The sequence below is a fragment of the Cutaneotrichosporon cavernicola genome, assembly GCF_030864355.1.
Source record: "Cutaneotrichosporon cavernicola HIS019 DNA, chromosome: 3".
Lineage (NCBI taxonomy): Eukaryota > Fungi > Basidiomycota > Tremellomycetes > Trichosporonales > Trichosporonaceae > Cutaneotrichosporon > Cutaneotrichosporon cavernicola.
In genome coordinates this window covers 314225-340713 of record NC_083395.1, presented here as the reverse complement: position 1 = coordinate 340713, position 26489 = coordinate 314225, and the positions used below count along the sequence as shown (strand labels likewise).

At 58.5% G+C, this 26489-nt stretch overlaps 14 protein-coding genes across 14 annotated transcripts; 11 read left to right on the top strand and 3 right to left on the bottom strand.

Annotated features, from left to right (window-relative positions):
* Positions 1-329: 329 nt before the first annotated feature.
* pgaX (uncharacterized protein) lies at positions 330-1862 on the top strand (the record flags this gene model as incomplete). The annotated part of the gene is made up of 4 exons (XM_060598549.1): positions 330-711; positions 752-877; positions 923-1222; positions 1261-1862. The coding sequence occupies 4 exons, from the start codon at positions 330-332 to the stop codon at positions 1860-1862; spliced, it is 1410 nt and encodes a 469-aa protein (XP_060455332.1).
* A 469-nt stretch (positions 1863-2331) lies between these two features.
* CcaverHIS019_0301350 (uncharacterized protein) lies at positions 2332-3058 on the top strand (the record flags this gene model as incomplete). The annotated part of the gene is made up of 2 exons (XM_060598548.1): positions 2332-2820; positions 2984-3058. The coding sequence occupies 2 exons, from the start codon at positions 2332-2334 to the stop codon at positions 3056-3058; spliced, it is 564 nt and encodes a 187-aa protein (XP_060455331.1).
* A 352-nt stretch (positions 3059-3410) lies between these two features.
* On the top strand, positions 3411-5469 carry CcaverHIS019_0301340 (uncharacterized protein; the record flags this gene model as incomplete). Its single annotated transcript, XM_060598547.1, has 4 exons — positions 3411-3434; positions 4026-4559; positions 4690-5393; positions 5427-5469. The coding sequence occupies 4 exons, from the start codon at positions 3411-3413 to the stop codon at positions 5467-5469; spliced, it is 1305 nt and encodes a 434-aa protein (XP_060455330.1).
* A 988-nt stretch (positions 5470-6457) lies between these two features.
* On the top strand, positions 6458-7448 carry CcaverHIS019_0301330 (uncharacterized protein; the record flags this gene model as incomplete). The annotated part of the gene is made up of 2 exons (XM_060598546.1): positions 6458-6649; positions 6771-7448. 2 exons carry the CDS (start codon positions 6458-6460, stop codon positions 7446-7448), a joined length of 870 nt encoding a protein of 289 aa, XP_060455329.1.
* Positions 7449-7758: 310 nt separating this feature from the next.
* Positions 7759-8289, bottom strand: CcaverHIS019_0301320 (uncharacterized protein; the record flags this gene model as incomplete). The annotated part of the gene is made up of 1 exon (XM_060598545.1): positions 7759-8289. One exon carries the CDS (start codon positions 8287-8289, stop codon positions 7759-7761), a length of 531 nt encoding a protein of 176 aa, XP_060455328.1.
* A 590-nt stretch (positions 8290-8879) lies between these two features.
* Positions 8880-10898, top strand: CcaverHIS019_0301310 (uncharacterized protein; the record flags this gene model as incomplete). Its single annotated transcript, XM_060598543.1, has 1 exon — positions 8880-10898. The coding sequence occupies one exon, from the start codon at positions 8880-8882 to the stop codon at positions 10896-10898; it is 2019 nt and encodes a 672-aa protein (XP_060455327.1).
* Positions 10899-11507: 609 nt separating this feature from the next.
* Positions 11508-11816, top strand: CcaverHIS019_0301300 (uncharacterized protein; the record flags this gene model as incomplete). The annotated part of the gene is made up of 1 exon (XM_060598542.1): positions 11508-11816. One exon carries the CDS (start codon positions 11508-11510, stop codon positions 11814-11816), a length of 309 nt encoding a protein of 102 aa, XP_060455326.1.
* A 1030-nt stretch (positions 11817-12846) lies between these two features.
* On the top strand, positions 12847-13494 carry CcaverHIS019_0301290 (uncharacterized protein; the record flags this gene model as incomplete). The annotated part of the gene is made up of 1 exon (XM_060598541.1): positions 12847-13494. One exon carries the CDS (start codon positions 12847-12849, stop codon positions 13492-13494), a length of 648 nt encoding a protein of 215 aa, XP_060455325.1.
* A 2039-nt stretch (positions 13495-15533) lies between these two features.
* On the top strand, positions 15534-16037 carry CcaverHIS019_0301280 (uncharacterized protein; the record flags this gene model as incomplete). The annotated part of the gene is made up of 1 exon (XM_060598540.1): positions 15534-16037. One exon carries the CDS (start codon positions 15534-15536, stop codon positions 16035-16037), a length of 504 nt encoding a protein of 167 aa, XP_060455324.1.
* A 1366-nt stretch (positions 16038-17403) lies between these two features.
* On the top strand, positions 17404-18450 carry CcaverHIS019_0301270 (uncharacterized protein; the record flags this gene model as incomplete). Its single annotated transcript, XM_060598539.1, has 2 exons — positions 17404-18229; positions 18371-18450. 2 exons carry the CDS (start codon positions 17404-17406, stop codon positions 18448-18450), a joined length of 906 nt encoding a protein of 301 aa, XP_060455323.1.
* A 191-nt stretch (positions 18451-18641) lies between these two features.
* Positions 18642-20476, bottom strand: CcaverHIS019_0301260 (uncharacterized protein; the record flags this gene model as incomplete). The annotated part of the gene is made up of 10 exons (XM_060598538.1): positions 18642-18865; positions 18899-19057; positions 19094-19301; positions 19336-19483; positions 19519-19643; positions 19676-19922; positions 19954-20074; positions 20109-20254; positions 20286-20294; positions 20331-20476. 10 exons carry the CDS (start codon positions 20474-20476, stop codon positions 18642-18644), a joined length of 1533 nt encoding a protein of 510 aa, XP_060455322.1.
* Positions 20477-21361: 885 nt separating this feature from the next.
* CcaverHIS019_0301250 (uncharacterized protein) lies at positions 21362-22687 on the top strand (the record flags this gene model as incomplete). Its single annotated transcript, XM_060598537.1, has 6 exons — positions 21362-21503; positions 21634-21638; positions 21755-21837; positions 22128-22283; positions 22330-22375; positions 22409-22687. 6 exons carry the CDS (start codon positions 21362-21364, stop codon positions 22685-22687), a joined length of 711 nt encoding a protein of 236 aa, XP_060455321.1.
* Positions 22688-23387: 700 nt separating this feature from the next.
* On the bottom strand, positions 23388-24231 carry CcaverHIS019_0301240 (uncharacterized protein; the record flags this gene model as incomplete). The annotated part of the gene is made up of 3 exons (XM_060598536.1): positions 23388-23665; positions 23710-23805; positions 24021-24231. The coding sequence occupies 3 exons, from the start codon at positions 24229-24231 to the stop codon at positions 23388-23390; spliced, it is 585 nt and encodes a 194-aa protein (XP_060455320.1).
* An 884-nt stretch (positions 24232-25115) lies between these two features.
* Positions 25116-25772, top strand: CcaverHIS019_0301230 (uncharacterized protein; the record flags this gene model as incomplete). The annotated part of the gene is made up of 2 exons (XM_060598535.1): positions 25116-25587; positions 25618-25772. 2 exons carry the CDS (start codon positions 25116-25118, stop codon positions 25770-25772), a joined length of 627 nt encoding a protein of 208 aa, XP_060455319.1.
* Positions 25773-26489: the final 717 nt, after the last annotated feature.

Below are 26489 nucleotides of genomic sequence, written 5' to 3'. Positions count from 1 at the left end.
CTTCTTGGCAGCTATCGGGCCGGCCGGGCCGCTGTCCACTCCGAACTGTGTTCCTCTCACCGAAGGTTGTCCACATTCCACATTCGACAGTGTCTGAGCTCCCACCGTCTCCCTCTTCTGTGCATCACACCGGCCAACCTTAATGACGAACCCCCGGTCCGTCATGCCGGGCTCACCCCAGGCTCACCCCGGGCCGCCGGCTCGGACGTCATAGCAGCAGTGACCCACACGGACGTCACAGCAGCAGTACCCACACCCACAGCGCCCTCGGAGTGGCGCCGATATAAGGACAGACGACGGCGTGAGTGAGTCCCACACAAACGACAGCCATGAGGTTATTCTCACTTGCGCCCTTTCTCGCCCTCGCTGCGGCCCTCCCGGCCCCCGGAAACGGCAACGGCAAGCCCGATAATGGGCAGCACAACGGTAACGGTGGCAATGGCTGCAACGGCAAGGGCAACCCACACTGCCAGGGCGGCTCGACGCGTCCCACCATCACGCCAAGCCCGATGCAGCCGCGCGTACCCTTCCCGTCCCCCGCTGTGCGGACGCGTGACTGCGTCGTGCCCGTGTCGGGCGGGGACGACTCGGAGGCCATCCTCGCCGCCATGCAGAGTTGTAACAATGGCGGGCGTGTCGTCTTCGAGAAGGACTCGACGTACACCATTGGCACGGCTTTGGATCTTACCTTCCTCCAGTCGATCGACCTCGGTAGGTTAAGCTGTGACAGGGCCACCCAAACTGACGACAGACATTCAAGGTACAATCAGGTTCACCAACGACACCGACTACTGGCAGAAGGCCGGCTTCAGCTTCGTTTTCCAGAACGTGACCACCTTCTTCAAACTCGGTGGTGATGACGTGTTCATCTACGGCGGTGAGCTGCCTTTTTTTCTTTTTTCTCCAGCAAGCTAAACTCCAGGCGGCACGCTCGACGGCAACGGACAGGCGTGGTACGACCTGTTCGCCAAGGACAAGCTGATCATGCGCCCTGTTCTGATGGGCGTCGACGGGCTCAAGAACAGCATCATCGCCGACCTCAAGTGGCGGTACTCGCCGCAGTACTACTCGTTTGTCGCCAACTCGAGCAACGTCGTGTTTGACGGCATCGACATTACTGGGCGCAGCAAGAGCGAGCATGAGGCCAAGAACACGGACGGGTGGGACACGTACCGCTCGACCGACATTACGATCCAGAATGGACACGTTGACAATGGCGACGGTGAGTACATGTATCAGCCAGAGTCATTCTGACCGCAGATTGTGTGAGCTTCAAGCCAAACTCGACACACATCCTCGTCCAGTCGATGTGGTGCAACGGCTCCCACGGCATGTCGGTTGGCTCGCTGGGCCAGTACGCTGGCACGTTCGACATTGTCGAGCATGTCTACGTCGCCAACATCTCGATGAATAACGCGTCGGACGGAGCGCGCATCAAGGTCTGGCCTGGCAGCGCAGCCTCGATGAGCGTCGACTTGCAGGGCGGCGGCGGCGAGGGTCGCGTCAACAACATTACGTTCACCGACTGGCAGCTGACCAACGTCGACTACGCGATGACGATCACCCAATGCTACGGGCAGAAGAACGCGACACTGTGCACCGAGTTCCCATCCAAGTTGACCATCTCGGACGTAACGTTTAAGAACTTTGCGGGACAGGCGAGCACAAAGTATGCCCCGCAGATGGCCTATTTCCAGTGCTCGTCGCCTGACGTGTGCTACGGCATTCGCGCCGAGAACATCAGCGTGACCTCGCCCGCTGGGGCCAAGCAGGCGTTCTGCTTCAACATGGACAATAGCGCCCTCGATGTCCAGTGCACGACGCAGAACAACCCGGGGGAGCACTCTGGCGGTGCTAAATAGCTATAGAAGTGCATGCAAAAGTAGTGTACCCTCATATCAGGTCTGTGTTTCATTTGTTTCCACATGGCCTTGCGTTATGCCGGCTCAGCGTGGTGCATGAATGTTGATATCATTGGGAAGCTTCAAAAGGTTGTGACCACAGACAGGATCGAACTGCCGACCTTTGCATCACTGATACGAACTTCGTATTAGTACAATGCTCTAACCAGCTGAGCTATGCGGCCTTGAATTGATAACTTTTTGGTTTGTCGGACCGTGCCTGATTCTGCTGTCACTAATGGGCCGGACACTGGAGGGATCTCCGGGTGACGTCAGATTGGTGCTCATGTGACCAACGCGAACGCCTTCGCCCACTCACGAGCTGAGTCGTTCCTTGCCTGTGTCCTTGCTGATTGTATAACACCAACCACTGTTTGTCCCCTCTCCCTCTTAGCCTAACTTCTCTTCTCGCTCTACATATACACACACCATGTCTGCCTCCGACGACGAGTTCGCCCTTCCCGAGGCCTTCTCGGGCCGGCGCTCTGACCTCGGCACCTTCCTCGCCTCCCTCGACGAGTGCTTCGAACGCGAGCCGAGCACCTTCTCCTCCGACAGCGCCAAGGTCATCTTCGCGACCGGCCACCTCCGCGGCACGGCACTCAAGTGGGCGATGGCACACCCCGACGCGTCGGGGGGCACCTTTGACAAGTTTGTCGAGGACCTGCAGGCTCGTTTCGGCAACCCGGACCCAAAGGAGACGGCGTTCTCGCAGCTCAAGAAGCTCAAGCAGCATGGCAGTGCACGGTCTTACCGCGACCGCTTCGTCAAGTATGCCGAGCAGTGCGAGGAAAAGTTTGAGAAGGACCCCGCGTCAAAGAACAAGTGGTTCTACCGCGGCCTCAAGGACGATGTCAAGGACGCACTGATGACGACCAACTGGGAGTGGAAGATGGCGTTTGACAAGCTCGCCGACGAGGTGAGTCGCGGAGCGGGGCTGGGCAGTGGGGCTGGGCAGTGGGGTTGGGCAGTGGGGCCCGTCTGGGGATGGCTCCTGAGCTCGTCTCTGATTGCACGGCTGAGCCCACCCGCCGCCAAGCTGAGCCGAGACACGTTCCCTCCTGAGTATCAACTAACCCCAGGTCATCAAGATTGACGAGAAGCTCCGCCCGGCCCACCTCAACGAGCAGGAGAACCGCTACGGCCAGGACAAGTAGTGCGTCTAGAGTGTGTCGGAGCTGACTGCAGGATACCGAAACAACATACACTACAATAGAAGCGAAGAGAGATAGGCAGTCTAGCAGTTAACCATTCAAACAGATGCACGCGTGTGTGCACGGCCGCGATCGTCGGGTTCTGCGCGTCACTTGATACTGATGTATGCGTCCTTAAGTCGGCAGTCTCGTTCCGCGTCTTCTGGACGCTCACCGGAACGTGCGGCATGGGCGGGACGACAAGCCGAGTGGTCTGCGCGTCTTGAGTAGCGCGCATCAGTCGCACCGTTAACGGCTCCCCTGACCTCTGTTCGGGGCTTGTCGACTCAACCATTTCGCTCACACGGCCCACGACATGTCCCCGCCAACTCCACTCGAGGTGGGTCCCATTCTGGCACGATGCTGCCACCGTTGTATAATCTGAGCAATGGACTTGTCGTACCCTGTCACCTGACGGAACTGAGCGAGCGGGGGATGGACCCCAGGATCTGGTTGTGACCAAACATGGACTTTGCTCCACATCCATCCACTGAGCTGTCTTCTACTCACTCCTCGACGCCTATGGACCCAGCGCCCTACAAATCTCAGATCTCAGACAGCAAGCCGACTTGCAACCCACCGTGTACACGTGTCATGTACCCAGCATGTCGAGGCTGTGGGGTTCATTGTTCAAGTGGCTCACCGTCATGTGGATTTGTGTGTATGAGTGCGAATCGTCACACAACCTTCCTTTCACCGTCACAATTTAAAACCGCAACAAACTTATTCTCATTTTGACACTTTATTCTCATCTCTCTTATCCCATCATTCTTGCATCATGGGTGGTCGCGGTCGTGGTCGCGGTCGCGGTCGCCGCGTTCTTCCCACTCGCAGGGCTCCTCGTCCTCCTTCTCCTCCCCTCACGCCCGCAGGCCCACCCACATTCTTTTCCTTCCTTCCACCACCTGACCTTCCTTCCCTAATCCCGCAGGTGGCCCGGTCGAACTTTGACCCCGTTGTCCAGCTCGAGAAGCTTCAAGCCAATGTGAACGACATTGTCGCTAACGCTTACGCGTGCCGCCGTGCCGCTGCCAAGGCTGACGTTCAACTCGGTGGCGGACTGGTTAGCGCTGGTTACGCCGACGGGATGTCGTGGGAGGACGAAGCGCAGAGATGGCACGCCGTCGCCGACAAGGCACAAGAGGACGTGGCCACTCTCAAATCCCGGATCGTGAAGCTCGAGAGCGACCGCAAGGCAGATCTCGAGGCCTTCAACAGCCTCGTACGCAACAACGACGTTCTCAAGGCGGAGCTTGCCAAGCTCTCCCACTCTGCCGACACCATCAAGGATATCAAGACCCAGCTTGCCGACGCCATGCGCACTATCGACAACCTGAAGGCCGAGCTCTCCCTCGCACCGCCGCAGGAGGACGCGATCCGCATATCGCCAGCGTTACGAAAGCGTATGACCAAGCAGGCCTGCAGCGTTTCCCCGACAACGTCATCAAGACCGCCATCCCAGATGGTGCGAAGCCTGCCGCCTGTACTGGAATCTCGCCATATTTCCTCTCGCCACCCAACACGCGTCCACCGGCGGCGCCAGTCCGTGCGGATGCCAGTGACGTAGGTGGGTGTGAGATTGGCGCTGATCCTAGGGCGTGAGTCGTGTTTCGGCTCCGACGCCAAATCAAGAGGAGGTCTTAGTTCAGCTACCGACAAAGCCACTGTCAGTGGCGACGGTCGCGGGAGCCGTGACGAACTTCAGTAAGACTGCCAAGCCTACGGATGGGGTGGGTACGACCAAGGCAATCTATCCCCCCGCGCAGGTCGCCGTCGCCAAGTCAAGCAATGGCACCCAAGTGCCGATCCCTTCGGACGGCGTCGTCGCCAGCCCTGATAGATCCAACACGACCAACTCGCCCTCGCCCGGTACGGACAGATCAGGCTCCACCCTAAACAGCGTTCCCAGCTACTCATCGAATGTTAACCAAACCGCTGCGTCTGTGAGCGTGAACGAGTCCAAAGCGCCAACCGTTTCCCTGGACCCTCTTCAGCGCGATGTTCGCCCGGCGTACGCTGCGGCACTGTCTGTCAAGTCCCCTAACGCTGTAGACCCTCAGTTCCGGCGCAGATTAGGTTTCCCCTCCAGCCTTACACCAACCAAGCCTCCTGCTGTTGCCGAAATGCACAAGGCCGAGGTTAAGCCCCGCACGAAGCAGAGAAGCCCGACCACGGACTGCTCAAGTAGTGGGACCCTCTACCGGAAGGCAGAGCCAGCCTCGTCTGTGGCGGCTACGGCTCATGCGAAAGCCAACGGGAAGACCCTCGGAAACGAGGCCAAACCTGATAAGGGAAAGAAGTGAGTGGCAGCCTCAAGCTTCACTGACAACAGGAAGACGATGCGTGCTGTTGAGGCTGACGAGAACAGGCGGTGAGAAGGACAATGACGGGCGTATGCCTTCAGAGTCATCGAGTGATGCCAAGAGGGCAGATGGGTGCATGGTCAACCAGAAAATGTGCTATCATTGCGCAAGATCGCAACAAGTAGAGTTGTAGACAGAAGAAGCATGTAAACATGGCTGTGAGGCGGGCGCCTGCCCAGCCTGAGTGACGTTCGCCAAGACAGATCATGACATATCAAGACACATGGATGACCAGCCCGATCGATACGGAGCTTGAGATGGTGGCGGACAGGTGCTGGATCGCTCTCCGCTCCGCTCCACGTTATCGCGCGCGATCCCGTTACGGGATCCACCGATTTGGAATCGCCTCTTGGCACCCCTCAACCTCTCATAAGCATGTCTGCTTGTGGTTGCGCGGCTCCTGCCATCTCGACGCGCTAATGTAGCGTTGGATTCCAGCGTCAAGCCGGATTTTGGGTATGTGCGATCACGTGCAACATTACAACTCTTTGGGGTAGATCCGCAAGGTGAAACGCGTTTGGTTTTCGGGCACTGTGATGGCGGGTAGTGCGTACTTTCGGCATGCGGTACAGCGCCAACGAAGGCGAACGCGGATCCTGATCCCGTACCTGCGGATAATGTTTCAAGCCCCCCCCGCCTGGAATGTCGGGCCATCTCGTAACCGGGAAGAGCAGGGGTGGTGGGCAAGACGCGCGGCACGCGTCTGCTCTGCAAAAGCAGACCAAGATCATTACTTGCGGATGGTGGGGGAATGACTTGCCGCCAGGGGATCGGGAACAAGTGCTGAAGACTGACCAGAAGAGGTGGTGGCTAGCGAAGATGCCTGTGGCCGCCCGTCATGAACTCATGTTCGCCGACAGAAGCATCAGACTACGCATCCTGATCCGAGACTAGAGATATAACACAGCTGCCCAAAGCGTGTGGCGCCCATCACACGTTCTTTGCTCGTACTTTTGTTCTCTCGCTCGCTCCTTACCAGCACCTGCTCGTTACTCGCGGCATGCTCTACTCCCAAGTCGCCCTCGCCGCCGGCGCGGCGCTCCTTGCAGCGCAAGACGCCAACGCTTTCTTCCTCTGGTGGCCGTTCTCTCGGCCCATCATCTCGCCGCACGCGTTCACGGGATGCATCAAGCGGACCAGTACATGGACGTCGATCTTCACCGCCAGTGCGCCGGACGCTGGGTCATGTGTCGTGAGTGTTGAGCATGGTGCTCGGATTGTTGAGCCATTGTTGGGCTTCATGGGCCAGACCCTCCTTACCTGGTGGCTCAACCTCACTATCGCCTGCTAGCCTCTTTCGCGGCTAACCCCAGGCCAACTGTGCCCGCATCAGTGACATGGCGTACTGGTCCCGTAACTCGCGCGTCTGCAAGTGCGGAAGCACGCCGAACGCGCTCGGCATCTTCGATTTCTCTTTCCAGCCCTATGTGACGGGTAATGAGGGCGAGTGTGGCTCAAACTACGAGAGCTACATGATCACTGAGTTTGGCTTCCTCGGATGCGCCAACACTGTCGACACCCGCAACGCAGTGACGATTGGCTCGAGCTCGCGCATGTCCTCGGCCTTTGAGGCATGTCGCCCAGCCGACCAAGTCATGGTGTTCAAGTACGGCGAGCCGCGCCGCACGCGGTGGAGCGCATACTGCTTCGACCCCGAGGCGCCCCCCATTGTAGAGGAGTACGACCCGATCAAGTGCCACGGCAGCGCTTATTTCCTTTATGGCAACGCGCCTCCTCCTTCTAAGCGGTCTGCGAGCCGGCGGCGTGGGGCGCCAAATGGTCTGCCAGCCCCGTGGTGCCCGGAGGGAAGGACGCCGTGCCAGATCCACGAGGACGAGAGCTTTGGATACGAGTGTGTCGATGTCGAGAGCGATGGGAACCAATGCGGCGGATGCGCGCTTGGCGTCTACGGCGGTAACTCGACACAGGGGGTGGATTGCGGAGAGAAGGCGACTTGTAATGCTGGCAAGTGCGTGCCCAACGCTCACTAGGACTCTTTAATAGCTGCCGGACTATGCAGTCTTTCGCGTGTAATGGGTCGGCCAGGTCTGTGATCCTCCGTTGCTCTTCTCGTGAGGCGACGCCGAGATCGTGAGCAGCACCCATCCCTGACTTTCAGTTCTTCACCGTCAAGACCCAAATGCTGGTGGGGTGGGTTGAGCCACGTGGGATGGACAGCACTGCCATATCTTGGTTAGGAGTTGAATATCACAGCGCTGTTCACATGCCCACCCAGGACGCAACTCCACTCTGGCGCGTCAGTAACAGAGCAATCTGGTACTGTACAAAGTCCGTATACAACTACTGCACAACAATCCACAGCGCGGCCAGCGCGACAATCCCCATCCCTAGCCCCTTGGTCCGCGGCGCGCTCGACTGCGCGTCCGTCACGTTCGGGATGTACTTTGGTTTATCGGAGCGCTCGGGCCGCGTGCTCGAGCCTGAACCTGAGCTCGAGCTCGAGCTGTTGGCGTCAGCCGGTCGCGATGGCGCTGCGGTGCTGCTGCCACCCGCTGAGATTGCTGGAGTGGATGTGCCGGGGGTGTTTGCGGATGGGCTGGCGGGGTTGGGATTCGGGTTGGGGCTGGCGGCCGGGTTGGCGGCGGGGTTCGGGTTGGCGGCCGGGTCCGGGTTCGGGTTGGCGGGCTGGCTGGAGGCGGGCGCGGGCGCACCAGCTCCGGGGGCACTGACCGCGCTCGCCTGGCCGATTGCGGGGTTGGGCGCTGGCTGTTGCGTCGGCGCCGCAGCGGGGTTGGGCTGAGGGTTGGGATTGGGCTGGGGGTTCGGCTGGGGGTTCGGGTTGGCCGCAGGATCTTGTCGGACAGCGAGCATGGCGGACAGAATGGTGAGTAGTAGTGAGAGTGAGTGAGTAATGAGGAAAACGCGGGAGGATATCTGGGGTTCTTGGGTGTGTTTGGCTCGAGTGGGTAAACAGTCCGTGCCTCGAGTTTCAATAACGCGCCGTACGCGCCGAAACCTAGATCTAGACTCGACCTCGGGTCATGTGCTGTGCCGCAGTGAATGCAAAGCTCCAAATACTCCACAACGTGCCTCGCTGAGGCTCTGGTCTTTCACCTTTCCTATTTATTGCACCACCCCAGATCTGGACCATCCTCTCACCGGATCACGCGAATGCTGTGGCCTGCCATCAGATAGCAGGGCAGTGCGGTGCCTGTATCGTCAAGTCATTCCATTCAATCTCGCTTCATTAACACTGCCTTGATCATGCGGCATGTAACTTGCAAATGAGCCGGAGATAGCTGAGCCCGAGACCCAAGCGCTGTCAGGCATGCAGAGGTACGCCTGGTGATCTCGGCCACCTGCCACGCACAGACCGCCATGAAGCTGGCAGTGCTGACCACACTGCCCTTTGGGGCCTCTGGATCCCACATCCACTCAGCAGTCAGCAGTCAGCAGTCAGCATGAGCGCCAGTCGCGTGCGGTCCAGATCCTCTCCCGCGATCCTCTCAACACCTGTCGGAATTAGCGAGTCGGCGCGGTGTCTGTCGTACGTGACTCACGCGGCGATCGTGCACAAGATTGCGCTGTTTGCGTGCACGCCCACAAAGCTCGCTTTTCGAGCAACATGCCGCTCCCTCCGTCTTCTCCTCGACCCCGAGATCTTCGAACACGCCATCCTCTCCGCTGACGAGAGGTTACGTTCTCCAGACACAACAAGGGGATACCTCCCTGCCCCGCCGCTCACACTGGATGACGGCGCATGGCCACTCCGCCTGCAACATGTGCGCATTCTGGACCTGGGCGCCCCAACTGGACCGGGGTTTGCGCGGGCCAAGGTCGAGATGTCGGGCCTCGAGATGATCCGCGGTGCAAAGTTCTTCTTCAACGGGTCCTATTCTCTCTCCGACCGCAGCGTCGGTACCATGGTCGACACGGTCAACTTGTGCGGACCTCCACCAGGCGCTATATTTGCAGGCAGGGCGAACAAACACGTCTTCAATGTCGTGTTTGACCCGACCGCAGAATATGTATCCCACGCGTACCTCTATTTTCCGTCCGGCACGGCACGACACCTCGTCTTCATCTTCACGCCCGACTGCTCCTCCGCAGGTCGGGTGGTGCGTGCTCACAACGTCCTATGTTCTGTGGTCGGGCGTATCCTCTGGCCCCTTTGGGGCTGTAGAGACCCCGAGAGCGTGACTTTTGTCGGTCTCGCCGAACTCGACCGCCGCTCCCTGGGTCTCCCCCTCTCTTCCTCTTCATTGGACGTAGAATTGGCCGTACGTGTCGCTCTGGGCATCGTCGCGTTTCAACAACCGATAACGCACGAGGCGGATGTCTCAAACTTCCTCGCAGCAGTAAAGTTCCTCTCGCGCGCAGAGTACCGTGCCGCCGTGGGGGAATGCGCCTACGCTCTTGAGACGGGCGTCGAGTCCAGCGCAAAGGCACCACTCGATCACATGTGTTACCCGCACATACTTGATCGCGTCGTCACCTTGGCGCCGTGGGAGAGCACCCTGCGTCTCCGGGGAGTCTCGCGCCGCCTCAAAGGGAGGGCAGACGCTGCGCTCTTTCGCCACATCGTCGTTCTCCCCGGCTCTCTCCCTCACCTCTTCTACGTGCGCGGTGCTGGCGGACGCCTACCAGCCCTCTCATGCTGGGACGCGTTGCATGACCGCCTGGTCGATGACTCCATCCGCCCTCTCTTCGCACATACACGCGTCCTCGACATCCCCTTCGAGCTCGACCACAGCATAGCCGCACTGGTGTCCAAACTGCTCCCGAACCTCGAGGTTGTGCGCAATGTCACCAAACAGCAAACGCAGCTCATGAGCACCGTGACCGAGGTGCGTTATCGGCCGCTCGGGTTCTTTGAGCAGCAGAATGTCCTGCGATTTGTCCCCAACGCACGGGGCAGCAACGCGCGCTTGGTCGTCAACCACCTCTACGACGCGGCATGCCCGACCGCGTCGGAGCTGCCGCTGCTGTCGTCGGCGCGCGGACAACCTGGCCAAGTTGTCTTCGTCTTCTCGCCCTTCCAGTTCCCTACCTTGGGCAAGGCGCGACCAGTCGACCAGTTCCTGGACGACGTGCTGGCGTATATTGTCAGCGCGGTGTGTCGGCGTAGAATGGGCCGCGAGGCTGCGAGGTTAACGCTCGTGGGCGTCAGCGAGATGGTGGCGGCGGCGAGTGTGAGCAGCGGGAGCGCAGAAAACACAGAGAGCGCAAATCCATCTGGGGCAGAGTCCACTCGCAGCCCCCTCCTCGACCCCGACGCCTACGCCGACGGCCGCCTCGCCTCCACACTCCTCCAGCGCGCTTTCGACGAGCGCGGCCCCGAGTGGCGCGTCCCCTCCGTCGGCGATCCAGCGGAAAACCTTTGCTTCGTCTCGCGCGCCGAATACGTTACCAACGACACGACGTTCTGGGAGACCCAAGTACCCCCACTCGCGGCGTTATATGCCGTAGGGTGGAAATAGCCGTTAGAAGAGGATGTGAAACATGGGCGTTTCAGGCCGTTTCGCGTCTCACCTGCCAGTTGCCACCCACCCCTGCACTACTTGATTAGCTCGCTAGCTTGCACTGACTAGCAGCAACGTATCATGCGCCATGTAGAGTGCCAAGCGTTCCGATGCGCAGCAGGCCGTCGGGCATGCCGACATGTCATGATTGACTTCCATCGAACTTTCCACAAGTGGACCAACTTACTCAAACAGTCTCGGCAGCCTCTGGCTCCATCTCAGTCTCGGTGCCGTATCGACCCACGAAACAAACCCCATTGTTCTGGATGCCGGCAATCTGCAGTGTCTGGCCGGACTGCGGATGACTGGTTCCCCTCCACTACAGACTCCAGGTCCGGAGTCTGAGATGTCTGAGACTGTTGTGCTGCGCTCGAGTGTGGTGGATCTTTCCGGGTTCTCCTACTGGGGTGTTGAACGTTGCGCAGCAGTAGAGATGGGCAAGACATGGTCTGGTCACATAAGAAGGTTGGTCGAGCCTTGGGTTCCCCATCGTCTTCTGGCCGCTGACAGTGAGTTGGCTCTCGAGCATCTAGTGCGAGTTGACAATAGACTGCCGAAACACAAACCATGAAACTCATCCTCTTCCTCCCCCTCGTCGCCGCCGCACCCCTCCCCGGCTTCAAACGGTGGAGTTACCTTCACGGGTACTACCCTGCCGCCCAGCCCGCCCAACCCACCCAACCCGCCGCTCCGCCTGCGCCGCCGCCCAACCCCCACATCCCGCCCATCTACCAGAACGCGACGGACTGGTGGGTCGCCGGGACATTTCTTCACGGCAAATGGCGCTCCGGCCAGTGGGATGGCACCGACAACACGGCCGGCGCGGTCATGTATGTCGACGACAAAAACGTCGCCGTCACTGTCGTGCCACTCTGAGGCGTGGAGCTGTGCCATGTCGCTTTCGTACCTGCCAAGGACATGCCCACCTCGCGAAGTTCTGCAGATCAGTGGATAAACTCGAGACGTTTCTGAGGCCATCGAAATGAGGTAAGGAGGTCGATTGTGCCTCGCAACGGTTGGCGCATTCTTGATTTGTATGCCGTATCTTGATGCCAAGACTTCCGATCTTGGAGTATGGGCTCCACTTTGCCGAAGATCTAGGACTCGTGACCCCGGCGATGTGGGCAGACCGGTAGACTGAGACTGCCCACCTCCCCACTGGTGTGCTGTGCGTGAGTGGGAGCTTTGAGGAAGATGACGGATGCAACCTGCTGGTTGTGGGCTCTGTCTCAGGACACGTGGTTTTCACCACCAGGTGTTGGCTTAGCGGTCCTACTTTTGGTTCTACTTTTGCCCACAATATGAGTGTAGAGATCTGAATCAGACAGGATCAGATCTATCTCGCTCTCGTCCCATTCTTCAGCATCGCATTCGAGGTCGTACACTCTGATGCGTGGGCGTGGCTCGAGATCCAAGGGGCTGACAATCTAACGACTAACGCGACGCTACAGACATTTCACGACGCGGACACAGGACGTGATGGCGTCGACTGCGATCTCCATGAGACTATGATCTACGAGATGCTCCTGTACTCCTCCATCAGAATATTCAACCCACCTACACGCTTCCGCTACCGGCATGTCAGTGGCACTGTGAACTATCTACAAGATCCCCGCTGATACGCCCTAACCACCTTGAAGATCCTCAGCGGGCACCGAGATCCAGCGCATGGTCTCACTCACATGCACAACTACGTCCATCTCCTATCGGCCGGTCCCCCAGTGCTCGACATTAAAGCCCTATCGACATAGAAGCCCTATCGACATAGAAGCCCTATCGACATAAAAGCCCTAACGACTCCAACAACATCATCACCTCCTCCCCTCTGTCTTCTCCTCTTCAACCACTTGGCCCTACGCCTCTCATTAACTACCAGTCCTTGACTACACCTTCGTTAATCCGCAACATGCGCCTCGCATTCCTCCTTGTCTTCTTTACGCTCGCGCACGCTCTCCCCGAGGCGGAGGCCGAGCCGCAGGTCACCGTCACCGTCTACCACACAGTGTTCCTTCCCGCCCCGAAGCCTAACACCGACGGCGCGACAATGGCACCGACGCACAAGGCGACCGACGAGCCCACGCACGAGCCCAAGCCCACGCTAAAGGTTACCGAGACGCGCACGGCCACGGGCGAGCAGAACACCGAGACGACGGACATGCCCACCAAGACTGCCACCAAGACGGAAAGCAAGACAGGCTCCGGCACGGGAAGCAACACGGGAAGCAACACGGGCTCCGGCACGGGCACCCGCAAGCCGACCAAGTCTGCATCCAAGTCCAAGGCCTCGCACTCGCGCTCGATCAGCACCATCCTCCCGACGCCGAGCGCCAGCCTTCGCCCCATCAACGGCAGCCTCAACGTCAACGCTAGCCTCACGGACGCCATCCTAAGCCCCAGCAACGTGACCGCCCCCCTCCCCTTAGCCTCGAACATCCCGTCCATCATCCCGACGCCTACGCCCTCCCCTACCCTCGCCAGCGAGGCCAACCTCAACGAGTACGCGCTCCTCGTCGGCGCGGCGGGACTACTCGTCGCTGCGGTTGGTGCTTTCTAATCTGACAGAGGACATTTGATTGCTTCTTTATAGACATTGATAGAACGCTCGTTACACGCTCTTTATGGATCATGTCTCGCTTCAGATTACTTCCAGAAACCCCTCGCCGCTTTTCACGGAGTTTGGTCTCTTCTCTTTGACCTGGCACGAAGCGAAATCTGCAGCCCTGGGTTGGGTAAATGTATCTTGGCTTGGGCTCGCCCTGTTCCAACGAACCGGATCAGCGACGATCGAGCTAAATACCACACCTTCACTTGGCTCAGCTGACCGCAACCAAAGGTGCGGTAGAGCTTTGTGCTCATGGACATGTTCTGCTCAGCGGTGGCGTTATTCTTCCCATGACGACCTGCGGTGAGGATCTAGCGTCGATTACCTCCCCATCTCAAGCAATCTAATTCTTCGGCCACCTGTCGGGGTAGAACTCCAAGTTGATCTCGCCTGGCCTTGTTGATCTCGCCTGGCCTTGGGATCCATGTCTGTTCGAAAGGGAAGCCTCCCAATAAGGGCCGGCGGCATCTCCACGTAGGGGCATGGCGGTCACCCCCCCCCCCTTGGGTGGGACCAACGTGTGTTGGATACTTGCGGTCGCATTCTACCCGAGCATGGACCAGAGCCTCACCCTCGTCGAACATCTCATCCTCCGCTGGGCTGTGCAAGTCGACTGTGGTAGAGACAGCGGCCTGAAGTCAGATTTCCCCTCCTGCCTGCTCCGATCACCTACTACACCCGGTCAGCGTGCAAGGTTGTGTGCCGGGTCGGAAAGTGAGGCAGTTCCGTGCCACAACGATTGTGAAGGTAGATCCGATCCAAAAGCCAAATGTGAGCCGCGCCCGGCTTTCACAGACTCGGTCAACCAGCGCAGTTGGAACACTGTAGACTCCGCGCAGTTGGATCACTGTAGACTCCGCGCAGTTGGAACACTGTAGACTGTGGATGATATGGAGTCGGAGTGTTTGGTTCCACAACAGATCTCCGGTATCTGGAATCAGCCTTGACGACGCAACTTGACGTCTTGACGACTGGTATCGCCAGATCGCCAACGCCTGGTTGCGATCGATGCCACGCGCATGTGGTATGTCCCGATTCTCAACTTGCCACATTCAAACCACAAACAGGTGCTGGTGCAATTAATGCATCCAACTGCGGCTTTCCCTGTCAGCTAGACAAAGCCGCCTCCAGCAGTGAACCTGGAATCTCATGACCCGTGCTCGCGTCAGGCGCAAATTCCGTCTTCGGGATTGGCGGTACCCTGTCCAGCCCACTCTCCCACGACATTGAGCCTGATCCGAACACTCCGTCAACAGATGATGGTGCGAAACGCGAAACAAAGGTGGCTGTCGGGGTCAAACTGTGTTTATGCACGAGTGCCTACTGGTCGCCATGTGCTATGTTCTGTCAAACGTTTCAGCAACGTGTCACGACCGCGCCACCGTGACGCAGAATAGATGGAACTCTCTGTCCAGCTACAGTACAGAAAGTCTTGACTGGTAACTTTGACTCAAGGATCAAAGTGCCTGCCCCATTCCGGATGACAACAGTTTTGGAGCAGTTTTGGAGTCTGGCGCAATCTCGCGATCAGCCATCTTACAACAGGCTCGATCCGTTTCGCGATTCCGCGCATGGCAACGTTATTGGCCCAGGATTGGCCTTGCCTCCCGCCTCCCGCCGACGTCATGTCCTCTCATCCTATCCTTGTCAACGTGTTCGGTAATCTCGGGCTAGGAGAACAGCGTCTCAGGACCAGGCAATGGCTCTGGAGGCGAGGGATACGGGTAGGAATGGGGTTGTCTAGAAGCAGAAGATGTAGCCTCGCACAAGGGGTCAGTTACAGGACCCTCCAGTTGATTAGTTGATATGGCGCGCGACCAGCCGTCGCGTTCCGCACTGATTGAGGCGGCGGAACGGCATGAGACGTCAGTCAACAATCCCAACCTCCCCGAAGGTATGCGACAAGACGAAGTGGTACGATGGCACTACGAGATATAAGAGCAGGACATCTTGACATCTTGATGAGAAATCCCCATCCATCATCAACTAGAATGCGCATCACCGCTCTCGTCCCCCTAGTCGCGCTTCTCTCTGGTGCCATCGCCGCCCCTCTTCCCGAGGTGGTGGATCTCGCCCCCCCCGACCCCCAGCTCTGGTCATGGCGCTGTGGTCTCTTCGGCTGGCGCTGTCCTAACCGCGTTCAGAACCCTCCGACCCCCGAGCCGACGCCTGACCCGCCCACGCCGACCGTGGACCCCCCCGCGTCAACGTCCGACGACCCTCCTCCTCAGACTAGCGAACCACCTCCCGCGACCAGCGAACCCCCCACACCGGTGTCGACGAGCGACCAGCCGTCGGCCACCCCCTCCGGTCTTCCGCCAGGATGCCTCACCGAAAACTTCTGCCCAGACACTGACGGCGGCCAGGGCGGTGACCCGGGCAACGGCGATGGAACAATCACATACCCTAACGGCACCAAGCCCAACGGAAACGATAACCGCAACCGCCGTGACGTCGAGGAACGCTCGGCTGACCTCACCCCTTTCCTCGAGTAAAACACAGACTCTGACTCGGACTCGGACCAGGACCCTCGTATAGTATAGACCAGACCATGCCATGTAATTGTACACTCCCCGACGTCACCCACGTCCTGTACCCCACTGCATGCCATGCCGGCATGCGGGGAGGATTGTTTTGTCATTGGGCTAGCAGGAATGATTCCAGCATTTTCAGGTGGGCGGAATGGGTGTGGTGCAACATTGCGCAGATGCATTCGGAATCGGGAACGGAGCGGTGTGCTCGGCGCTGGCTCCCATCTAGCGTCACAAACGTCACTCTCTCATGCACTGTTCGCCTCACGAAGCCGCGGTAAAGGCTACCGTGCAGCAATCTCTGACCACGCATGCATACCTCGCCATCACGTTGGCAGTCCAGGTGCGTGGCGAGAGAACCTCAGTGCGCGAAGAGCTTTGCAGGTGCGGATATGCGCGTCATGTGTGATCACCACGCCCGAATCATCTCGGTCTCAGACTTTGCATTCCAGTTACTAGCTGGATACTGATGTCTACGAGTTTGGCTCAATAATGAATGCATCCCCCATTCAGGGTACTTGAACACGAGTAGCTCTATCCTGAAACGAGCTGTCGCGTCTGCCACGCCGAGTTACGGCATGCTGGCAGGGAAAGAGAAGGATGTTGCCTGAGTGCACGTCAAGCAGGACGGCGGGAGCGGGAGGGATGAGACCAGGGCCCGCGTTTCATCCGGGCCTGGCAGTGGGAGCGTCCCATACTTCATCGAGATTGTAGGGGTGAGGGGTTGATAGGAGCCGCATACTGGGTTGATAGGAGCCGCATACTAGTGTCACAGTTGTCTCTGAATGTTAGGTCGATCAGCCCTGTACAGTACCACTCACCCCCGCCACTTTCCTTGTCGGTGCGTCGTCTGCTGGTGTAGGTGTGGGTGTAGGTGTAGGTGTGGGTGTAGTCGTAGGTGTGGGTGTGGGTGACATACGCACTGTATCTTGTCTATACGAAGATGACGCGTCGGGTCTCGCCGCCCGAGAAGTTGTACATACTAGAGTAGTCAGTCCGAGTCCGAGTCCGAGTCCGAGTCTTGTGGCGATCCAAACGTCTGTATCATCTGTGTAGATCCTAGGTGTCATGTAGATCGGATCTACCTGGAACACATGCATGATCATCTCATCGCTGTCACTTTCTCTTCTGTCAACTCTCAACTTGGAGACGCGTCGGGGTGCCTGTTCCCTGCAAACTCTAGCCATCCCTGTATCTCCCTGTGTGTTGCGACCTCTCTCCCGGCACACACCCTGACTCCGCGAAACACGCCTTGGCAACGTCTACTCTTTGTTGCCTTCATCCATTCACTCATTCTGCGAGCTTGACGCTGCAGCCCACACTCGTTACTATGCGCGCCGCCGCCATCATCCCCATCCTCGCTCTCCTCGTCACAGCCGACGCGCGCAAGTGCAAGGCCAAGACCAAGACCAACACTTCGGCCGCGGCTGCGACCTCGCCGATCGTTACCGACAACGCGCTCATCCACCAGCCGCCCTCGTCGTCGGCTGTGTCTTCTGCTAGCTCGGCCGCGTCGGTCTCCACCACCAGCGCGTCCGAGGCCGCGACCTCTGAGTCGGCCTCGGCTGTGTCTGAGTCGGCCTCGTCTGCGTCCGAGTCGGCCTCGTCTGTGTCCGAGTCGGCCTCGGCCGTGTCCCAGTCGGCCACACCTTCGCCCTCCGAGTCGGCCACACCCTCGTCCTCCGAGTCGGCTACGCCCTCGCCCTCCGCGTCGGCCAGCCCCCAGGGCCCCGGTAATCCCGAGGGTGCGGTGCCCGTCTCGGACCCCATTGCGTCGAGTGTCCTCGCCGCGCACAACGAGATCCGTCGTCGGTACGACGTTCCCGAGGTTGCTTGGAATGACGAGCTGAGCGGTATTGCCGTTCAACAGGCCCAGTCGTGCAACTTTGACAACCAGTTCCCCGATAAGCGCAAGGACTACACCGACGTCATTTGGAACAATGCCGAAGGCAACTTTGTGGTCTCGATCGAACAGGCCGGATCGCAGGGCGAGAACTACCAGTGGCCCGAGGAGGGCAAGGACAAGACGTACCAGGACGCTACCAACCAGTGGACCCAGGTTGTGTGGAAGGCGACGACTGACGTCGGGTGCGGATGGCACAAGTGCGAAGAGTGGTCGGGAAACCCCTCGCTCAATGGCCAGTACAAGTTTGTTTGTGAGTCGTGCCCTCATGGACAGGAAAGCTGTGCCATTATTGTCAGAGACGCGGGACGTAGAGTCTCTTGATTCCTCCTTCAACCTCAAGCTACTCCATCCCCATCCCTTTAGGCTCCCATGATCCCATGACTGACCCCAGGCGTTTACAACACCCACCAGACTTACGTCGGCTCCCCCGAAGCCTTCAACGAGAACATCCCCAACAAGCCCAAGGAGTAATCTCCTCCCTACACTTGTTGATACTTCTTTCCGCGGCGCTGGCGCCGTACCGTACGCTTCTATCCCAGTACATGACAATCTTTAGGACGCGTTCACGCTTATGCACGTGATGTCTTCGATGGGTTTGATGTGAAGTGGGGTCACAACTTGTCAAGAAAACATTATATCATTATAATCCTAGACATCCCAAACTAAGCCGCCCTTGCAATCTCCAGCCGCTCCTCGAGCGCCGTCGGCCCGCGGAATCGCCTCCGCCCGTCGATGACCCATGTGATACCCGCGACGAGCCACACAAGCGCGACAACGACGACAACCCAGTTCATCGTCGTCCCGCTGAGAACGGGAATGGCTGGAGGGAAGCAGAACGTCACGGAAGTGACCGTGCAGAAGGCAAGCGCAACACCGTTGATGAGGCCTGCCGTCAGCTCTGATTTTGAGGTGGACTCACGGCGCCAACGACCAAGCGACCACTTTGCGTGCTCGGTGTGCTCGCCAAACGCTGATGCCCCGCGCACGAACACGATCGCGATGGGGATGAAGTAGCTGATCTGCAAGAAGACAACCGAAGAGGAGAGGATCGCGTTGGTGGTCACGCTGTTGCCAAGGTCTGGTGTCAACTGGGGCTCTGGTCACGCAAGCTTACTGATCAGCCCAAACGCTGTCACCCAGACAGTGATGAAGACGATGCACCACACAGGCGCCTTGAATCGGGGGTGGACGCCGGCGATGAGCGACGCTGGGCCGAGGCCTCTGTCCCGCGCGAACGTGAGCACGAGACGGGACGAGACAGTCAGGATTCCCTGTCCGGCCAGCACCATGGCGACAAGGTTGAACATCATGAGGCAGGTCGCCTGAAGTCAGTATGAACAGGCGACCAGCACGTACCCCCACACGGCTACTTGTGGCCTGGTAGTAGATCTGGAGGAGCGGCCCAGTTGCGGCGCTGAGCACGGCATCGAAGTCCTGGAGCGAGAAGAGAACTACGATCATGAAGATCCAACTGGTCGCGGCACCGAGCACAATCGCGAGCACCCTGGGGTCAGCTAGCATCCGGGTGGCCCAGCTCACATAACACGCGGCGCGTGGATGTACGGCCGGGGCATCTCCTCGACGAGGTGGCTGGCCGCATCAAAGGCCGTCAACCCAAACGTCGACTGGAGGAGGCCAAGGAGGAAAGCCATGCCATCAGACCACTGCGGTTAGCAGTGCCTTCCCTCACACCTACGCCAGTGACATTGGTGAAAGTTGCGAAGACCGCCTTGGGCTTCTGGTAGCTGTCTGCACATGCGAGGCACACGATGCTGGCCACGACGAAGCCGACAATGCTCCACACGCCCGCGAAGCGGTCGATGGTAGGGAGAGCACGAACACCAAAGACGTTGAGAACGAAAGCGATCGTAGCAATCGCCATGAAGAGCAGGAAGAACTGCCACGGCTGCACCGCAAAGTCAGGGTTCCAGAGCGCGATGAGGCTGCGTGAGCAAGAACATGCAGTGAACATACCCAGAGATGAAGCCCGAACCCAGGACTGGCGCGGCGGCGGAGAGAGCGACCCAGCCAGCTGCGCCGTTCCACCCGGCAAGGAAAGAGAGGCGCTCCTTCCACCCGTCTGGCGCGAGGACATCTGTGGTCAGCAATCCTCGCTGGTGATAGCTCACAAGACCAGTCATACTGCCCGCCACTCAAGGGAAGGACATGGCACACTTCTGCCAGGCTGACAGCCATCGCGAGTGTGCCGAGAGCCGAGACGAGAAGGCCCCACACCATGGCAATGGAGCCCCCGGAGCCTAGGACAAGGGGAAGGCTGGGGTCAGGTGTAACTTCAGCGAACGCACGATGCAGACCTGCTGTCAGCAACAGACCATTCAATCAAAACTCACATGGCTGTCCAGGAGTTCAAAATGGAGAACGACACGCCGAGAATCGCAAGGAAGGAGAAATTGCGCTCGAGTTGGACGTCGTGCATGGCAACTCCGACGTCCAGCTCCTTCTTTGACAGGTCGGGGGAAGATGGTTCTTGGCTCATGGTGACAGGAGTGGGGATGGGAATGAGAGTGGGTAGGTCAGGTCAAGCAGAGAAGCGGCGACTGTAGTCACGTTATAGCTGCGCTCGCAGGTCGATGAGGCCCTAGCTTTTTGCGCGACGGTGATCATGATGAGCTGGCACGCCATCGCGAGGGTAGATATCGGGAGAATAGGACCGCCAAGTTGGGCTCAAGCATATGCGCTTGCGGGGAGCCTGGGGCCTTGCCAAGGTGTGCGATGTGCTGAAGGCGTGCTGGAATGTTGATGATGGAAATGGTAGCCGCGGCTGCTGCAACCAAATGTTGTTGGTCCGGAAGATCTGGATAAACTACAGGGATCCTGTGTGCGATTGTGAGCACGTCAACACCGCGTACTTGGCTATGCTCAGCCATGCGGGGTAATAACGGGCGCCGCTCGAGGAATGCGGTCCGGCCATGCCCAGCCCAAGTGACTGACACAAAGATCCAGGGGAACGCCGAGTGAACCAAATAGGATGGATACGTCGGGGCGGAGAACGTCGAGGCTGTTACTCGTCGCTCAAGCCAACCGATAGGATAAAGGATATCAATGCGATATGCTCCAGCTTCGATAAAGAGTGGCAAGCTGTCGTGACTCACACCATACATTGGCCTTCCCTGTCATAGATGACGTGAGAGAGATGAAGGTCAGGACAGATACTTGAAGTGAATAAGCGCGACATTGATGCTTTTGTGAGTAGGTGGTGTCCTGTAGATGAATTAAAGGGAATGGATGAGGAGATGCATGTGGGAATGAGCGAGGACGGAGAGAAGGTCAAGGAGAGGGAACGAGTCATGGTGAGCTCGACCTGATTGATGGCGTCGATGATATTGGGAGTCGGTGGCATTTTGGTTCCGCTTATCCTAACATGGACTCGAACACTTTTGTTATCCACCCTCTAATCAGTTTATTTGATCACCCCACCTGGGAGATGGATTCGGGGCTGCTCACGACACCACCCTACAACTACCCCTCCATCGACTTGGTCGACACTCAATCGCTCTGGCCTTGTCAGCTTTAGATAGCTGTCATGTCCGCTATCCTCTTGCCTCTCGAATAGCAGTTCCCAACCGCCCACACCTCATGAACGGCTGAACGCTGTCGGCACTTGGTGGTGCAGCTGTGCTTGTTCCCTGTAAGCCCTGGTACGTGTGCAGCCGAGTGGATGCGACGAGTGCGAGGGATGGAGCCGAGCAGTCGGGGGGTCATGAGCGATGAGGAGTGATGAGCTTGCAGAAGAGTTATGAATGCTGATGTCTAGCATTTAAGCATTTACAGCCTCACGATCACGATCCCGTTCCCTCTACGTTCCCTTGCACCTCGACCCAACCCATGGCTCACGACGTGGGCCATTCTGAGCGCGAGCGCCAGCGTCAAGCGCCTCACCGCAACAGCGCCTCCACCACAACCGCTCCTAACCCCACAATCGCACCCATCTTCATCACACATAATGCTCCCTCCAACCTTCCTTCATCTATTCCATCGTTCACTTGTATACACAACCACATTACCCAAAGTTCCACATCACCTCCCCCTCCCTCGTCACCAAAATCCCACTTTCCACGTACTCGCAAAATCGAGATTGCTCGCACAGACCTCGTCCTACTCGCCTGTCTAGCTCTGTGCGCTAGAAGCTCCACATCACACCTCGCATTTGCTGCTATCCTCCTCTTCTCTCTCCTCATCATTCTCTATCGCCCATTCCAAACCTCGACCTTGAATCAACCCGAGCCCAATTCCTCTCCCCGCCCAGTACTCCCGTTGCTATCCCCACCCCTGACTCCCACCATGTAAGCCAACCCCAAGACCCCAAACCCCATCACTTGCTGATAACAGGGTCTTCACCACCCCCAAGGCGTCTCCTTCCCCCATGTCTGACCGGGTATGTTCCGTCTTCCTCCGTAGCTGACAGAAGTCGGTGTCTGGTGCGCCGGAGCTCGTCGGCTCGTTCGTCGAAAAGTACAAGGACATCAAGTCGCGCTACGAAGAGGCTCAGGCCAAGGCCGACAAGTACGAGCGCCTCTACCTCGAGCTCAAGGTGCGTGCGGACGAGCTCGCCGAGCTCGAGGCGAGCCTGCCCACCGTGAAGCGTCTCGAAGCCGAGCTCGAGCACGAGGCTCGCCTCCGCCAGAAGGCGACCGACGAGCTGGAGCAACTCAAGCGCGAGCAGGAGGAGCTGCTTGCCATGCAGTAGGGGGAAGAGTGCTTGCGCCCCAGCGCGGTGCGCGCGTACGAGCGCAAGCATGGGCTGGAGGTCAAGAGCGAGCGCGACTCCACACCAGACAGGAAGGGCGCCAAGCGGGCGCGATACGTTTAGCATGCAGCATTATAGATTGCGGTGGTGGCAAGCTGAGGGGTGGGCTTGATGGCTGTGGGAGTGCTGACGTCGGCGGCGGGCCGAGGAGGTGCGAGCGGCCCAGGGTGTGAGGGTCGGGGCGCGTGCGAAGTGGGCCAGGTGGCTGAACGAAGACGGTAAGCGAAAGCGTGCAAACAGCCTACTCGACAATTATGTTGACACACAGCTTGCTTGTTGGCCGCTTGAGTATGCCCACTCCGTCCTCTCGGGCGTGCGACCGCGTCAGGTTGTTAAGCCCTATGGCCTTTGGCCCAGCGAGTAGCACGGAACCGAGAATGACGGCATTCCGCGACGTCATGCCGGACTTCCCGGTATTCCGGGCCGAACCGCGTCTCATCCAAATCTCAAGCATAGGCGGTCGCCATCTCACTACTCACCACTCACCTACTCACTGCCTCACAGCTCACACACAAAAGGAGTGAACGAAGATACATGCACTGTTTCTACACACATTACGGATTATAGGCATGATCCGTGACACCCTAGTCGTCGCTGGAGGCATGATCCGTCGCACGCTAGTCGTCGCTGGAAGCTGGAATTAGAGCCAGAGAGCGAGGCCTGCAGCGACGAGGAGGAGTCCGCCGGCGACGGACACGGTCGATGCGGCGGATGTGGCGCCAGGAACAGCGTTGGGAACGTTGGGCACCTGCTGGTCCGAGCTGGTGCCGTCGGGAAGGGGGCTGCCGGGAGCGCCAGGCGCACCAGCAGGAGTACCAGCGTTGGTGAGGGGCGTCGAGGGGGGAACGCCGGCGACCTGCTGCGGCATGGCGGTGCCATTCGGCTTGATCCAGAAGCCCTGAGACTGGGCGAACTTCTCTGCGGGTAAGTGTGTGTGTGAGGGGTGTGGGAGACGGGCTCACGGTCGGGGTTGCCGGCAGCAGTGAGCTGAAGCATAAAGTTATTACCAGGGTTGTAGCCCTGGATCTTGCCGGTCCAGGTACTCGTGCCGCTCGCGACTTTGGTCAGCTTCTTCTCTTCTGCGGGAACTCGCTGTTCTGAGCTAGGACAACGCGCTGGCTGGCAATGGTCAAGTTCGAGTTGTACAGCATAAGGTTGGACGGGACATTGACAGGCGTCCACTTGGCCGAGTTGACTGCGTCGTTGACCCCTGGGGTTAGCTCGAGCGCGGGAGTGGTTGCGAGTGAGCCAGGTCAGCAGAATGATCGCTCACAGTAGTTGTTGCGCGTCGGCACGATGAAGTACGTGATGTTCCAGGGGAGGTTGGGGTCCTGCTCGGCAGGCGCTGTGAAACCGTCGTTGCCGGAGTCGGTAGGAGCCGGAGCGGGGGAGTCAGAGTCAGAGCTGGACGGGTCTGTGGCCGAGCTGGTGGTGTCCTGCGCGCCGACGAGAGCGAGAAGCGCGAGGGGGATTAGGAAGCGCATGGTAAGTTGGATAGGTGAAGGGAGTGGAAGTTGAGAGTAGAGGTGGGTGGAAAGGGAGTAAGAGGTGGGGAGGTCCTAGAGGTGGAGGCGTACAAGTAGATGAAGAAGAGAATGTGAGCGACGATCGAGTTGGACGGTTAGACCTGGCTACTTATATTGGAAAGTCGTTGGATGGTAGGCAGGTTTGAGTCAAGCCATTCGCCGAGGGCGTGGGAGATCAGATCGCGCCACCTGGGAACAGATCCGTCAGTGGGAGAGCTATGTGGATGAAGCCATGGCGTCATGGACCAGCTCATCAGTAAAAGCGGTGTCTGGGAGTGGCCATGGTCTTTGAACGTCTGATGGCCGGTAATAGAGGTGGGGAACTGACCGGTTGCAGATGGAGTGAGTAGTGGCCGTGAGGGTGGCGAACACGGCAGACAGCTGGGATCTTGATAGTTCGTCAGCGGCAAACCAACCCCATACACAACACGACAACCTTTGCCGCAATCAACTTGCTCTTGGCGGGCGGCCACTGCTGCACAGGTCGCAGTGTCGGCTCCCTCGTTTTCGCTCGAGAACGCGCGTTGATTGAACTGGTCCCGTCGCCACTCCCGTTTCAACATGATGTATGTGGGTTCCTAGTTATGGTATCCTATCTCCCTCTCAGCATAGCGAATACGCTACGGTTCGTTTTTGTCGTTGTTTTGACTGCCGTGCGAGAGCCATGTGTTTCTAGAAACCACCGGCCGAGAGCGCGAGAAGTTCATGTTTATGATGAACAACTCGCTTTGATAAACAACGCCGCCGATGAGTATCAGCGTCCAGTACTCATCAAAGTAGGACTTAATGCATGCATCCGTACTCCTACTCACCACCTAACCAAGATGCGTACAACCAACATCATGCGAAGCAAGAGCATCCGATATCCACCCGAGTGGGCAACCATGGCCACCTACCTCTCCACCCACCCTCCGCCCATCGGCGAGCCCTTCCAACCCTTCCTAACCCCCGAGCTGGAGATGCACCGCACCTTCAGCCGTCGCTCAGAACAGAGTCCAGCCGCAATGGCGGCCCAGGACTGGGCGATCAAGACGTACATCCTCTTCAAGCGTGTCAAGGCGGCTCGCGACGACCTCTTCTTCGCCACATACGAGGTCCGTCTCCACCCATCCCCCCAAACCATGACTCTTCTGGAGGCGCAGCGGAACGTTGTGCGCATCCTGGTCACCGAGCTGCGTGCCAACCTCAAGGCTGGGCGGCAATATCACGTCGACTTTAAAGAGGATGAGAAGGTGTTGGCACAGGTCGGGAGTCTGTTCTACCACGCGGTCAGTATCTGGCGAGCTATGGAACGGTTTCTGGAGGCGTTTGATGGTGAGTCCCTGCGTGATGGAGCTGATGCAGATGACGGGATGCCACGCTTCGTGAACCATGATCAGCGGAGTAGTGTTGGCTCGCCACGGCCTCCCAAGAACCGGCGGCGAAGCCAGGCTGTTTCAGCCTTAGAGACAGTCCAGGAGGACGCGGACAGCTCGGACTCGGATGATTCAATCTTCTAGTGCATGAATATTCTAGCAGGTCGGCCCAACAGAACGGAGTCGGAGACGGTGGTGGGGATTGCCCGCCGCACCCCACGCCCATGAGACAAGTAGAGTCCAACATGCACCGCCTGCTACCCTCAGCTTTCCAATCCCAGCTCGTCCCTTCGTCGATGGGCTGCAATATCGCCACAGACAAGTTCGCGATCTTGGTGCGAGCCACGTGGCATTCGGAAAGTGATCGATGACGACATATTCTGAACAGGCCTCGCCCTTGTAGTTTAGTGGTTTATAATTTCTCACTTGTACGCAATGTTCAAATGAGAGGGTCTCGAGTTCGAATCTCGACGGGGGCTTAGCTTTTTGGTCTTCACTTGTGGTTCCGGGCAGTCATTGTGCGTCAGTGCTTGCGGGTTGGGAAAAGAGCGATGCGCTGGTGCTGGTTTAATAAACATCATGTGGAGATGTTGCCTACAGCGGGAGGAATGCCTGTTCAAGTTTGAAGTCGTATTGATTGGGTGGTGCAGAACAAACTCTAGCGAACAGGGGCACTCTCTATCCCAATACCCCCACAGCTCCTGTTCACTTGATGTTAACATCCAATATCTCACCCCGCACGAGTATCGCGTCGAGGTTGGCGACCAACAGTTTCGCCTCGAGGCCAATGACTCGTACGAGCTCCCCCTTGTCATCTGGGCACCCGCGTTCCTCAAACCCCATTCCGTAGGACGAAGTCGA